We start from the raw sequence: 15,412 nt of genomic DNA on the forward strand, positions 1-15,412 counted from the left end.
GGTTGGTGACAAAATGCAAAATGCAGGTGGCTTCACACTACTGTACCTATGCTAACAGCAAGAAAATGTCGTTACCATAGCTACGGCACCAGATGATGGAGATGGACACGTACTGCATTTTAAAGGAGCAGTCCAACAAGATGTTAACACAGCCTTCAGTATGCCCACACTCCCTAACAAAGCTGATATGACAGTGGCAGACTACGGACCAGTCATCATTTGGATCCAATCAAACATTTGACCTAACAATAAATGATTTATACTTTTTAACATTAGTATTTATTTACATATATATATATTGCCTTAAAATGTTAATGGCAAGCTTATGTGTTCACACTGTGCATGCAAGCATTTACTAGTTCTGCCAGTGCTCTGCAACTAGGCTAACCACAAAAAACATAGGTAAAAGAGAGATGCTAGGAAATTTGCAATTGTGGGTAAAAACAAACTAAATGTGGACAGGTGAGAACAAAAACAGAGTAATGTGTAGTATTTTTAACATCCAGATATCAACAACCTTTTTTTGTATTGTGAATGCTGACAGCACAAACATCTGAATTCACTTCCCACTAAATAATAAGATGCAGCTGATCAGACTAATACATGTGATTTGAATTCATGGTTTTATATTGTTTAAACACTATTGGATGCTGTGATCGGATAAGTCAAACCTGTCCTTTATTAAAGATTGTTCACTTGTCCTCTTTTGTTTCATTCTGTCTTCACTTTACAGTTCTGTATCTTTGGTTAGGTTTAGTTAAAACAATTCAGTATAAAAATGCAAACTAATGTTGTTTTATATGTTTAAGTTGTTCTCAGGCGTCAGATTTTTATGAGTCTACTGGCCAGTTTCACAAAAAGTGACGATGCAGCCCATGTATTTAATTACAGGCCGTGTTGGGCCTTTCATGAATTTGTTACTATGACGATGAATACACACAAGCAAATCGATCCACTGTTAACACAAAACTATTAACTACACATATATTCAGTTTCTCTATTTGTATCTTAATATATATTTAAGCAACCAAAAACATCTCTAATGTTGCCAGTTTGGGCCCCGCCCACCAGCTACTCAAACATTCTGTTTGCAAGAAGCAGCCAAACAGAACAAAGTTGGCCTTAACAAAGTGGGAGGGAAACTAAAATGGCATGTTTCATAATATATAACATAATATAAACTACATTAAGGCCTGCTATAAGACAGACACTTTTTTTTAAAAATGGGAATCTTATAGACTCCAAGAATAGAAAGATGGAGTTGGAAATTAGCAGAATATGTCCCCTTTAATGAAAATCTTTCTTTAAATGCTTTAATTTTGCTGTCAAATCCTTACTGCTGTTATTCTGAACATGATGTCATCACGTGGGATCAGCCGTGTAATTATCAGATGACATCTGCTGTTAAAAAACAAAGTGTTTTTCTATCATTCCACCGCCACAGACTCTAGCCGGTCTCCAAGGCAACTAGAGGCCAGTCTGCTAAGAGCATGGTTTGTGTCGACATGGCAACAAGACACCTCCTACCACGCATGTTTTCTACAGTCTGCACACTGCCCTGTAGGGCGGAAGCACAGTTTTAGTGCATGGTTTTAAAGCCCCAGTCAGATGAAACAAAATCACAGTGTGTGGATGTAAGATAAGATAAGATAAGATAACCTTTATTAGTCCCACACGTGGGAAATTTGTTTTGTCACAGCAGGAAGTGGACAGTGCAAAAGTTATGAGGCAAAAATTAGAATACAATAAGAATAAATACAGTACACAACTGTACAGAATAGAATAAAATAAAATACTATATACAGTAGAATAAAATAAATATACAATAAGATAAAAATAGAATACAAATACAAATACTATATACAACTGAGTAAAAATACAACGATGACAGAAAGGATTATTGCAGACTCCTGCATTATGTGTGCAGGAGTCTGCTGAAAAAAAGTCAGCAGAGGTCTGATGATGTTGATAAATTGTTATTTGGCTGTGTTGCTCAGGTTACTAGGATACAAGGTTGAGTCGAGTTTTACAGCTGATGGTCAGCAGCGACAAGAGACAAACAACATGTTCCTTCTGCTCCTGCTGGCCTCTCAGCTGCCGACGCACAACATAGTTTAAGAGAGATGGTTGTTTGGTGCAATGTAGACTTTTATCCATGTGCGTCCAGCTGCTCTTGGGAATGTCTGACACATGCTGAGTCACACTGTGGATGTTGGCATAACCACAGTAGTACTAAATACTTCTAGAAACAACATCAGTAACAAAAAATGTTTTTATGCAGCAAAACGTTAAATAGACATTTTCAGCCCCATGTCTTAGTGGTTGTAAACAGCAGATCTGAACAGCAGGTAGGTGGGGCTTTTGTGCTCACAGCATGACCTTTGTGCCTGAGTTGACAATATCAGGGATACCTCCTCTCACAGCATACAGAGAGAGTAAAAAACCATCAGAAAGTGTTTCGATCAGTGTGAAGCTCAGACTTCACTCTGAGCTTTGTTATACATGCACCGATTTCATTATTTCAAGCTCTTGCCATGTTAAATATGAGCATCCACCACTGGAGCGGTATAAGAAATGACAGAAAACAATCAGCTTCCTTCAAAATGTACCCGCACTGCAAGGACTGCAAGGTATTCTGCCTATTTCATCGGTGTTTGATGGGGATCATTCAAAAAAGTCTACCTTTTCCATAGCAGGTTTCCACCATCATCCCTGTAATCTGAATGTATTACAGTGCATTTTGTCTCTTTGTTTTTGGCCAGCACTAGCAGTGATGAACCACATTACAGGAAGTGGTAACTGAGCATTAATGTGTGTGCATCTGTACGTGGGTGGGATTTGCTGCAGGCCTATAACCACTTACGTGTTCATCTTCCCAGTAGCTTAAGCACAGCAGCCTCATGTCCCACTCTTGTCCACAACCAGCTGCCATCACTGACACTTTTCTTTCCCTTTGTGTCTGAGATGGTGCTCTTTTGCGCCCTCTCCTGGATCATGGCTGACAAAAAGTCTTGAACCCATAAATAGAACGTATTTGCATTAAAAGTGTTAGAATTGTGTTAATAATATTATTGTTGTTGTTTTTGTTGTTATGCAGAGGGCGGTCAGGATTAGCCATGATGGATGACCTCTTCTCCACCACAGTTTCAAAGTGTCCAGCCAATCACAGAGCCTGCTTTTCTAATCAGTTTATCCAGTTTCCTCGTGTCGCCACCTTTGATGTTGCTCTCCAGCACACCAGCACAAATTAGAGACAGAAAATCTCATTTCACTGCAAATTTGGAAGAATCTCACCTTCCTTATGAAATACAGCTTGCTCACCCGTCTTGTTGTATAAAACGTGTTGGTGTTCCAGTTCACCCTGGTGCCTGAGTGGATCATCAGGTACTTGCATCACATCAACATCCTGTCCCAGAATAGAAACAGACATGTTATGAACGTGCTCACCATCTCTCTCTGGTCTTCACTTGCACCTTCAGAAGCAATAAAAGTACTAACTATAACTTTTGATTGGCTTTTAAAATTTTGCTTTGTTTTTTTTTTTTGCAATATTTCTTTTTACTTACCAATGTTACTATTGGTAGTAGTGATATTTTCTCCTCTGGTTGCTCCCTTTCTCATACCAAGTCTCTGAATGTCTTCCTTCATTACATCCATTAAACTCTTCTCAGGTCTTCCTGACTCTGCATATGTCCAAACCGTCTCCGTCTTGCTTCTCTAACTTTGCCCCCAGACTGCTCAACCTGAACCTGAGCTGATATACCCAACTCTGCCACCTCCAGCTACACCTCCTGCCCTGCTGTTAGTGTAACTGTCTCCAAACCACACATAACAGCAGCTAATCTTGTGCATATTTCCTTTCAGTCTTGCTGTTATTCCTCTGTCCCAAATCACCTCTGGCACTCGTCTCTACTGACTCGTCTCTGCCTACACTCTCTTCTTCACCTCTCTTGTGTACTGTCTGTTGCTTTGAATGGTAGAAACCAGGTATTTAAACTCATCTAATTTCACTACCTCTACCCTTTGTATGCTCATCTTTCTATCTGTCTCCCCCTCATTCATACACATGTATTCTGTCTTGTTCCTACTGACTTTCAATCCTCTTCTCTCCAGAGCAGCTCCTCAGGCTCTCTTCCACTTGCTCTCACTACAGATCATGATGTCATCTGCAAACATCATAATCCACTGAGACTCCTGCCTGACCTCATCTGTCAACCTGTCCATCAGCACTGCAAACAGTTAGGGGGTGGATCAATCCCTGATATAATCCGACCACACCTTGAAACCATCTGTCACTGTTACCCCGTCTTACTGTCCTAAAATATTTGTGTAATAATTATGTTTCAAATGTATCAATTCTGCAGATGAATTTGTGAAATTCTGCCGTACAAACTGACTTTGAAATGCAAGATTACTGTCAGACTTAAAATGGCCCAATATAAACTCTTTTTTTTCATTGGCTTCTATCCACAAATGTCTTCTTTGAGAATCCTCACACAAGTCCATCTAAAGCCTATACCATAACTTTCTGATGCAACCCCAACGGGATCTTTGTCTATTAAAAACGGAGTTTGGGGTATATATAACTGTTAATGTATAAGGCATTAGTGAAATGAGAAATATTTTACAATGTGCTCATTTTAATAATTCATAATTCATTTCAATAATTTGCAGGGCACAATGTCAGATATAGTGAACTGACAAACTTAATTTTCAACATCTTTTCAATACATTACTTTATATGTTCTTTTTTATTTAACGTATTCTAATCAGCATTACCTTCATTTGGTTTCAGGGGTCAATAAACCATTAGCTTAAAAGGATTTCTAACTATGATGTATCAAATTAAACGGCTTTCACTAGCTGAACGTTATTCTATTATCATTTTCATTTGAACAACAAAAAGCAGCATAAAGCGTGGTATTTTGTATCGGAATAGGCCAAAACCTTAGCCAGAGCCCCTGAGCAAGATGGCGGCTCCAGAAACGCGTCGCGCGGATATGACGCTTTTCTGTGCGGTGACGTAGTGCGCATAATACGTATTACGTAACGGACGTTCGGATCAAGAAGCGCACTTGGAACTTTTAAGAGGGTTGGTATGTTTTATGTGTTTCAATGTTAAAAACAGATAATTTTTTACAGTTATGTTGTTAAGTAGCATGTGCCGCTTCTTTTGGACAATGCACAGGCTCATGGTTCACAATGGACACATTGTTCTTTTTTAGTTCTGTCATCGCTGTAGCAACAAAGCTAACGTTGTTAGCTGCAAGGCTAACACATCCATTCATTCCTTATAACTGCCACACTGTTAGCATACCTACAGCTAACGGTGTTCGCTAATATTGTGATTTGACATTAACCCAATCCGCTAATATAGACCTGGGGCAGGTTGTTAACATTTTGTTTTCGACTTTAGTTCACACAGTTGTCACGACCCGGTTTAGGTGACAGTGGCCCAACATGTTTCGTCCCAAACCGACTCTGAAGGACCGACAGCACCTGTACAAGCTTATCATCAGCCAGCTGCTCTACGATGGATACACTAGCATCGCCAACAGTCTCATCAATGAGGTGAAGCCACAGAGCGTTGTGTCTCCCTCTGAGCAGCTCATGCAGCTGGCAAAGATAGGTAAGAGTTGAGACCATGTTCTGATCTTGAAAACAGCATCTTGGGGTGGAGGGTGGGGGATACCTAAAAGTATTTTGTGCAATTAAAAGAAACAGCCGACACCGACGTCATAGCTTTTGCTTAATTATAAGACGAGCTGTTTTTGAAGTGAAACAAATAATGCTAATTCTGACTTGCTTGAAGAATGCACTCTTCCACTTCAGTAAGACCTTTGGGATCATCTATCAGTCACACTCCCTCTCTGCTCTGCATGCGTTGCTTGTTTGCACTGGTCTTATTTTGATTGATTTGATTGAAAGTGAGAGTCATTAGTGTGTGCCATACTGCAGCACCATTTACAGTTGCAGGACTTTTCCCTTTTGCATCCTCCGAAACACTCATGTGGCATAACCACAGTTTCCAGTTAAGTTAAAACTTTTGCAAAGATATGAAAAGAGGCTGACGTAGTAGACATAGCAGTGTGAAATGCCTCCAAACTGCTGACCCTTTGCTTTTAGCTTCCTCCTAATTTTTCTGCTAGGTTAGCTCCAGTCTGCCACCTCTGACTGACATATACACAAAACATGTGCTAAAAAGTCAGCTGTGTCGTAATGGATGCAGCTCACCCTGGACACTGTCTTTTCCCCTCTGCCCTTAGGACAAAGATTCAGGACTATGAAGCTCAGACCGAACACACTAAAACAGCTTGAAAAAGAAAAACATGACTGATTATAGAGTGACTGACTTTCTTTTAGGGCAGATATTTCAAGTCTTCTACTGGTGCTACTTTTACTGGCTTTATTTATTCTGTCTATCTAGTTATCTAATCTCCTCTATCTGGGGTTATAATCTCAGATTCTCAGGCCTTTGTAGCAGTTTTTCATCCACATCTTGGTTTTTGTACTGTATGTCTTCAGATCCTAACTACAACCTATAAACCATTACAGGGATGGAAAATGACGATAGTGCTGTTCAGTATGCGATCGGTCGCTCCGATACTGTAGCCCCGGGTGTTGGCATCGATCTGGAATTTGACGCAGACGTCCAGACCATGTCTCCAGAGGCGTCAGAGTATGAGACCTGCTACGTCACATCTCACAAGGGCCCTTGCCGCGTTGCTACATACAGTCGAGATGGTCAGCTGATCGCTACAGGCTCTGCTGACGCCTCCATCAAGATCCTGGATACTGAGCGCATGCTGGCGAAGAGTGCCATGCCCATTGAGGTGAGGCAGCTCAGACAGCACAGGCATGCTGGATGTTTTTAAGCCAGTGCACTGACATTTTTTCATTTCTACATACATCAGGTGATGATGAATGAGACGGCGCAGCAAAACATGGAGAATCACCCTGTGATTCGGACGCTGTACGACCACGTCGATGAAGTCACCTGCCTTGCCTTCCATCCCACCGAACAGATTCTGGCATCTGGCTCCAGAGATTACACCCTCAAACTGTTTGACTACTCCAAGCCCTCTGCAAAAAGAGCCTTTAAATATATACAGGTCGGACATATTCAAATCCAAAGTGCCAAAGCTGATGTATATAAATGCAAATCTTTGTAATCCAGTTGTCGCCTTTCGATTTACCCACAGGAAGCAGAAATGCTGCGTTCAATCTCCTTCCACCCCTCTGGTGACTTCCTGCTAGTGGGGACGCAGCACCCCACCCTGCGCCTCTATGATGTCAACACTTTCCAGTGCTTCGTGTCTTGCAACCCACTGGACCAGCACACAGACACCATCAGCGGGGTCAGCTACAACCCCACAGCTAATAGCTATGTCACCTGCAGCAAGGACGGCAGCATCAAGCTGTGGGACGGTATCTCTAACCGCTGCGTGACGACCTTTGAGAAGGCACATGATGGAGCGGAGGTGTGCTCCGCCATCTTTTCCAAGAACTCCAAGTACATCCTGTCCAGTGGGAAAGACTCGGTGGTCAAACTTTGGGAGATCTCAACAGGCAGGACTCTGGTCAAGTACACAGGTAGGGAGGATTTGCTGTTATTCTAAACTATGGCAGTTGAAGCATTCACAGTCACAGGTTTGCTGATGCATAACTTACCTATAGTGAGCTACTTGCAACATTTAAAACCTATAAAAAATAAATATTATAACAAGTTTATGGCAAATTCATATTTAAAATTCTAACACTCAAGAATTACATTTATCTAGTGTGCATATTAGCTGTTCATGCTGAGACATATGACCAGAAATATAGTTTATATAAATGTATTGTTTCTGTCACGAGTGTATAGACTATGAAAAGAGAAAAAAATGCAAGAAATAAAGTAAAACAACACAAACTAACCAACTAAAAAAGTCAGCTCTCTGGCTGTTTTAACAAAAGTTTATTTGGCACGTGCCTGTTGTACATCTATACAACATTCAGCATGGATGTCATTTCTGTTTTTAGTCCAGCACAGAAATAAAACTTTAAGAAAAGAACTGAAAGCATCCACACAGCACACACAGCTTCTGACTGAAGCCCAGCTGTTAACACTTTGCTATGTTACTCAGCATCTATATTTCTATATTTCACACACGATTGTGTATCATATTGGCACTATTGAACAGAATTTCACATGGATCATGTGTTTGCCGTCCCTGTGTTGTTTTTTTGTAATGATTTTTAATTCTTAGTTTCATAACCGTGCTGTGGATGGAAGCAGTGGCAAAGCTTACTGTTCTCCAGCTGCTGAACAGGTGGTTTGATTAAAAATTCTTATTAGGATTTAAATGACAGAGGTTGGATAGTACTTACAGTAAGGAGCTTAGCTGACGTCAACGTAATTAAAATGCGCTTTCTCCCACATTGTGTGTGTGTGTGTGTGTGTGTGTGTGTGTGTGTGTGTGTGTGTGTGTGTGTGTGTGTGAGAAAATCCAAGAGTGTTATGTTTTGCATTTGTCCCTTAAAATTCCTAAATGGATATATGCAGTGTTTCATCTTGATAAGTGTTAGCGTGCCATGCTTGAGTAAAAAGGGTTTTTACTCCTATTTATCAGCTTTTAGGCACTGTTCTGTAACGTCTCCATCAAGCATGATCATAATGCAGTGGTAATAAGGATCCTATTTGTCAGTCAGCACTAGAGGTCGCCTTAGTTTAAAAAAATCACTTATGATGCCATTTTATCCGCCTTTTAATTTTTTTATAATATTGAAACATTTAATAGTGTTTAATTAAACAAATCAGAAGGAAATAATACAGAAAAAAAGAGACGTGGCGCTCAACACTGTAAAAACCAGAGGAATGAGCTGCAGTTACAGGAGAGACACTAAGATGATACAAACATGAGCTGAATGGACTTAAGCTGGGTGTCACTTTGTCACATGGATCCACAATGCTTTGTAAATTTCACGTGTTATTCTACAGTTTTATGACTTGTGTAATGCTGTGAAAGAGACAAAGCACTTATGGTAGCAGTATTGTAGCATGGGAACTATATAATGTTACAGTAGATCCACAGTCAGTGGAAGTGAGCAAGTGTGCATGGACTTTCAAATCAATAAAAATGGCAGTTTTTTAGAAGTGGCGTCTGAAACTCTTAAGCATAAACTCTGTTTACGCTTCCATATGTGCAACAGTTCATGCTGCAACACTGCTATCTGCACACACGACCCTTTATATTTCTACATCTCCTCACTCTACTGTCATTTCTCTCAACGCACTCTGCAGATACCATCTACACGATGTTATAAATATCTAATCTATAGAGGTTTTGCAGGCATGTGACCCCTTATCACTTCCCAACCATTTTAGATGCGTAACATGTCAAGTGAGTAAAAAACCCACTAAACGTCATGGAGATGAGATAAACTATGACAGTTATAAGTAAACAAACAAATGCCACACACTTTATATCATTATGTTATCAACAGTTATACTGGACGAGATCCAACATGGGTGACAGAGTCACTGGACTCTGCCTCTGCAGTCACTGCCTGAACAACTGAACCACGGTCACTGCAAATTTACCTGATGTTTATCATATTAACATATTACCATCTAACATCTGTGACAGTGATACTGAGGCAAGTTGATTGAGGATATCTTCAATTTTCCATCAGTAAGCACTGCTGATTTTACCTTTGTTCACTGCTATTCATGGATGTTACTGAAACTATATATTTATTCTCAAAATGGTCATTTTGTAAAAATGTCAATTAAAACTTCAAGTATTTTTTAAACATTTTTAAGAGATTTAAAAAAAAAGTGCCTTCTTGTAAGTGCTACCAGTGTCGGCATTTCAACAGGAAGTGTGTCAGCGTCCTCGTGGCTTAGTGCTGCTCTCTCTGCTGTGTTATCCTGTTGCTGTGACAGTATAACACCGTCTGTGGTGGGCTGTAACATTCTCCCTCTGATAGAGTCACAGGCTGCATGCAGCTTTATTTGGACACTTTAAAATCATGGAACGTTACAAGCATTCTGCTCCTGATTATTTTCATCAGTCAGGAGAGAGACATTTATGATAAGTTTGTGTGGTTAAGTGCGTTTAGTTGAACGTGCTACAAGCACAGTAAAAAGTGCATGAAGTGCTCCTGGATGTGGTTTATGTTGGTCATGAAAACCATTTCTGTAGCATAGAAATGATCAGTGCTGTCATCAAGGAGTTTTTATCACGAGATAAGTTATGCTTTATTTATATTTTTAAAACCACCAGTATCTGTTTCAAGTAATATTTGGCCATTTCACATTGATCATTTAGAGAATAAATATATAGTTTCAGTAAAGCAGTGAAAAGGAGCTAACAGAGGCAAAAACAGCAGAGCTTACTGATGGAAAATCAAAAAAAATCCAAAATCCTCAGTAACTCACGAGAGAAATGACAAGTACAGTGAGGAGATGTAGAAATAAAAGTGTCATCTATGGATGGTGGTGTAGCAGCATGAGCTGTTCAAGATTGTTTAGTTGACACGTGCATAGTTATACAAGTACAACACACAGTGAAATGTGAAGTGTGTGTGTTATTTATTTTTTCTCTCCTAATCTGCCGTTGTTAATGATTTGAAAGTCCATGCCACACTTGCTCCCTTACAGCCTGTTTAGGTTTGATGCTCTTTGGCTTGTGAAGACTACACTGCCCCCTAGCAGAGCAATGCTGAGTTAATGTTTCTAACTGCAGTGAAGAACTTGTCGTCAGCTGATTGGATTACATTTTACTTTATTGCAATAACCAGGTCATCGTGCCTTCACTGGTTTATTTTCTGTGATGCTACATATTACCTGCTGTTGGGACATCAGTGTGATCGAGGTCCACGCTGTGTTTTAAATATACAGTAGCTTTCAGCTGGCAGTGCTGGATCTCAGTAAAAAAAGATTTCATTCCCTACAATCTTCATCACACTGAGTCAGATTATGAGTAATCGTGACTGTTCCGTCTTCAACTGCTGTTCTGATAAATGTTGCAAAAACTCCTGCCAAATCAAGAGCCTGATGACGCTATGTTGGAGGGTCTGCAGACGTGTTGCATTGCCACTTCCTTCCTCCTTTGTAAGAATGATCATAGTTTCAGATTTTTTTGTGAATGTTTATCTGATAAGAAAACCCTTGTGGCGTGCTTTGAGAATTCGGGGGTGGTGGGTGCAGACACAGTGGTGTAGTAATGCGTTGTGCTCAAAGACTGGGGGGATTTTTTCAAAATTGTTAATGTGGTTTTGATTCTTTTCTTAAGGAACCTGTGGGCTTCAATGCCCTGCTTATTTAACAGTAATTAATAACTATAGATAAATGTGTGGCCTATGCACAGGCTACACATTTAAAAAAAGGGTTACCCAGGAAACCAGAGCTTAATTGTATAATTTAGTCTACTAAGTACTAATTGGAAGGTTTCTGTTCGATCCTTGGACAAGATAATAACCCCAAGTAGTTTTCCGATGCATCCAGTGCTGGATTTAGGTGCAGAAAAACATGCCTGTGTGAATAGTTGTGAATGAGGTGAGTTCAGTTAGACTAGACAAATGCTGTATAAGAAGAAGCAGTCCTAACTACACAGCTGCTCATTCACATGCTGGTAGTTATAGTTTTGCTGTCATATAGCAAGTATATTATCTACAATGCTGCCTGCTAACATTCAGCACTTATGCATTTGATATTAGCAGGGAATCAACAACACTGCCGTGATTGCTCTCTGTGAATGTCCTAAGTCTACAAAAAGGAGAAAATTGGGTAACCTGTATCTCAGTATGAGAGAAAAGTACTGTTATTCTTTGTGAGATTACTCTGCAGGCAAAGTTTGGACAAGTCATCACTGCTGGAGATCTTAGTGTTATAGAGATCACATTGATTTCTACTGGTAACGCTCTAGGTTGGAGATGTGTCTGCATCTGTAATGAGATCTGCAACACACATCATCCCTGCAACTTCTAATCTGACCCATAAACACGCTGTCGTTTAGCCTGTGGAGAAGATTTCTCCATCTTTGTGATGTTCTTACGGGTACAGGGACAAACCAATAGCATTCATGCATGCACAAGATTGCAGTGTGGTTCATTTTTAGAGTTATGCAATCACCATACTTATGGTGGCAAATTAACATACATCAGGCAGCTGTAGGCACACAATCAAATGCTGTACTACACGAATAGTTCCTAAAGTCACCAAGTCATCTCCACGTCCACTTCCATCAGTCACTGGAGACAAGAAGAAGAAAAGTTCCCGGCTGCTCAAAGACAAATAGCAGCTAAGTGAAAGTAAACTTTATTGCCATGTACACAGTGTACACACAGTGCAAATAACAAAACATGCTCAGATGCCAAGATTTACAAATATGAATGCAAAATAAATATGTAATCCATAAACCAACTGGAAAATATAAAATATGCAACATATAAATTACATTAGAAAAAGTGCAATAAAGAAGAAACAGCTGATTAAGCTGACTATAATGCCTTGCCTTTAGAGATATGACCACGACAGGTGTCAGGTGCGTTCTTCAAGAGCAGTATAAGACTGCCAGTCTGTCGTTTGGATATAGTGTCTGTGCATTAGTGAGTGTTTCTATCAGTCGGTTATTGGAGGGGTGTGGCAGTAAGGAGGATTCTGGTAGGCAGCCTGGTGTTGAGAAGCCTTTCGGCCTTGGGATAAAAGCTGTTGCATAGCCGCTTGTTAACTTTAGCCTTCTCAGGAAGTGTAGTTTCTGCAACAATTTTCTTTGTTGAGGAGATGGTGTTGTTTGTGTGAGACGTCTTCAGTTATATGGACACAGACGAACTTGATCCTCCAACAATCTCAGTTTATGATGAGTGGGTCAGGTCTTCCTGAAATCCAACATTAGCTCTTTAGTTGTGTTATGTCTGTGAAGGTTCTCAGTCACCTTGGCTCAGGCGATTAGAGGATCATCAGGGGGTCCTTTTGTCCCTCTGTGGGGGGTCACTCCCACTAGGTTTATATCTGGGACTCTCCACCATTTGACCTTAGAACTGAAGAAGCTTCTCGGATGAGAGGTGAAACGTCTTCAAGTAACTTAAAGAAGTCCAGACGCCTTTCTTTGCAAGCTCCTTTGACCTTTAGTTGTGTTGACGTTGAGAGATTGTTGTCTGTGCACCAGTTTGACAGCTACTGGCTCATCGGCATCTGCGGAATCATCGTTGTTGCTTATCAGTGCTAACGCAGTCGTGTTAGCAACAAACATGATAATGTGGTTGGTGTTATGTGTTGCTGTGCAGTTGTGAGTCAGCTGAGTGAAGAGCAGAGGAATGGGTACACAGCTCAGTGTGATGATGTTAGAGGTGTTGCAACTCATCTGTACTGCCTTTTTTGTGAATGGCAGTCAATGTGACAGAATCATGGCATTCTGTGTGTTGATCACATAAATAACATGTGTACTTTACAAGCCACAGCTGATATTTTGGTGTATCCGTGCAAGCTTAATTCAGTCAGGGCCACCGTAGTCAGAGGTGATTATTAGAGAGCCGTAAAACCCACTATTCTATGTCCACAGTGGGAAAGCAAAACAGTGAAGTAGTGAGCACAGAACAGAGCAGGCATCATGAAAGGAGGAGCTACGTTTGAGGTGGGTTGCAAAGTGGCTTACGGTTATAGTCTGCGCTTTTGGTTATTATTATGCAAACTGTGTTGTCATCATAGTTTACACAACTTGAGGCAAGCTTGACTTGCTGCTCTCTTCTCCTGTAAAAGATTTAAAAAGCTTGCTGAAAAGTTTTCTCTAACTATTGCAGCTCTATTGCTCCACTTCTGCAGTGAGTCATCGTAGAAACACCTGTAGGATCCAACCTGTTCAGTCTCAACAGTTTAGCGGTTCGCAACCAACCAAAATGATAACAAAACACACCATCCGCCAGCACTCACAGTATCACTTTTGACACTCGCCACATGCATGAGGGCAGTAGCAGTGAGCATAGACTGGCTGGAATCCAGCTCAACTGGCATAAGCTATACAATTTATCAATTACACGTGTTTTATGGTCGCATGTCTCTGAGAGCTGCCTACTCTCAGGAAGGGATGTGCTGTGCATCTAAGAAGATACATACTACAGTGTGTTACACAGATACCACACATGCACAGAGATGCTCATTATTAAAGGCCCAAAGGAAAACCTGTTTGGAATCAGTGTCTGTGATTTTAGGCAGTAATAATATTGTCTCTATCCTCAGTTCACTTTGTTTCACCATGACATCATTTCACCAATGAGACAGTTTTTTGTTATGTGAAAGTACTGAATTGAAACAGATTCACATCCATCTCTGTTCTAAGGGACAGAAGCTAAAGTGAGCCCAAATATCTTGTTTCTCTGTGAGCGCTTCCTCATCGGTGGTCAGGCTCTGGCTGGCATCTCTCCAACGCTTGACTTATTTTCTGTGTTTGAGTTGGACTGACTATACTTGGATGTTTGTAGAGTAACTCGCTAACACACAATCTGGCCTTCACTGTTATAATTTGAGCACTTTAGTTTTTGGGTATCGGTTGTTAGTACACATGATAGCTGATAAGCATGGGAAGTAAGGACAGCATTTATCAGCTGATATTTACTTGAAAGTACAGTGAAAATGATTACAGCATTTTTTTTTAATGCTCAGTTACTTAGACTGACCCGTCGGGCTCATCTGTTGCAGGCGCAGGGCTGAGCGGCCGTCAGATGCACCGTACGCAGGGCGTGTTCAACCACACGGAGGACTACGTGCTGCTGCCCGACGAGCGCACCATCAGCCTCTGCTGCTGGGACTCCCGCACAGCCGAGAGGAAAAACCTGCTGTCTCTGGGTCACAATAACATTGTCCGCTGCATCGTCCACTCACCAACCAACCCGGGCTTCATGACCTGCAGTGATGACTTCAGGGCCCGTTTCTGGTACCGCCGCACAACCACAGACTGAGCCACAGGAGGATGTCTGACTCTTGTGAAGCCTTCCCTGACCTCAGCAAACACTCAGTCTTCTTCAGTCATTTTCAGTTCAATGGAAAGAGGACAGTGGAATCAGAGAGACAGTACTTAGGAGGAAAAATCAGTCATGTGGTTTTCTTTTTTATGACCTATTAAAGAGTGTAGAAACTTCAGTGGTAACACTCTCCTCACATTTCTTAGATATCATTCTGCAGGTTTGATTGGTTTTCCACTTTTATATTTTGTGTATGTCCTTATGTTGTAATTCTGATTTTTAATAAACAACCCAAAGGAAAAATGTCTGTCCTATGAATTTGATGGCGTAAAGTCCCCCTCAGAGCTTATAACACAGTCTCAGTGATATCCTGTCGATATTTTAAGAACACAGTTGTTGCTGCAAAAAGTGAGCAGCAACCTGTCAGGAGCACCAAATGGACACAACACGCAAACAGCCAGAGCCATTT

At 40.8% G+C, this 15,412-nt stretch overlaps 1 protein-coding gene across 3 annotated transcripts; it reads left to right on the forward strand.

Annotated features, from left to right (window-relative positions):
• Nucleotides 1-1,667: 1,667 nt before the first annotated feature.
• On the forward strand, nucleotides 1,668-15,246 carry cstf1 (cleavage stimulation factor, 3' pre-RNA, subunit 1). 3 transcript variants are annotated; one of them, XM_086291191.1, is made up of 8 exons: nucleotides 1,668-3,384; nucleotides 3,865-3,987; nucleotides 4,114-5,092; nucleotides 5,445-5,629; nucleotides 6,556-6,833; nucleotides 6,915-7,112; nucleotides 7,203-7,593; nucleotides 14,681-15,246. In XM_086291191.1, exons 4-8 carry the CDS (start codon nucleotides 5,461-5,463, stop codon nucleotides 14,938-14,940), a joined length of 1,296 nt encoding a protein of 431 aa, XP_086147317.1. In that variant the 5' UTR covers nucleotides 1,668-3,384; nucleotides 3,865-3,987; nucleotides 4,114-5,092; nucleotides 5,445-5,460; the 3' UTR covers nucleotides 14,941-15,246. The 3 variants fall into 3 exon arrangements, with proteins under 3 accessions (XP_086147317.1, XP_086147316.1, XP_086147315.1); XM_086291190.1 differs by having other exon boundaries at nucleotides 1,669-3,384; nucleotides 4,114-5,096; nucleotides 5,417-5,629; XM_086291189.1 differs by having other exon boundaries at nucleotides 1,670-3,384; nucleotides 5,417-5,629.
• The last annotated feature ends 166 nt before the right edge of the window (nucleotides 15,247-15,412 follow it).

The sequence above is a fragment of the Aulonocara sp. 'chitande type north' Nkhata Bay genome, linkage group LG5 (genome assembly GCF_057382095.1).
Source record: "Aulonocara sp. 'chitande type north' Nkhata Bay isolate Kocher_YH1m ecotype deep benthic linkage group LG5, A_spYH_male_GT1.1, whole genome shotgun sequence".
Classification (NCBI taxonomy): Eukaryota; Metazoa; Chordata; class Actinopteri; order Cichliformes; family Cichlidae; genus Aulonocara; species Aulonocara sp. 'chitande type north' Nkhata Bay.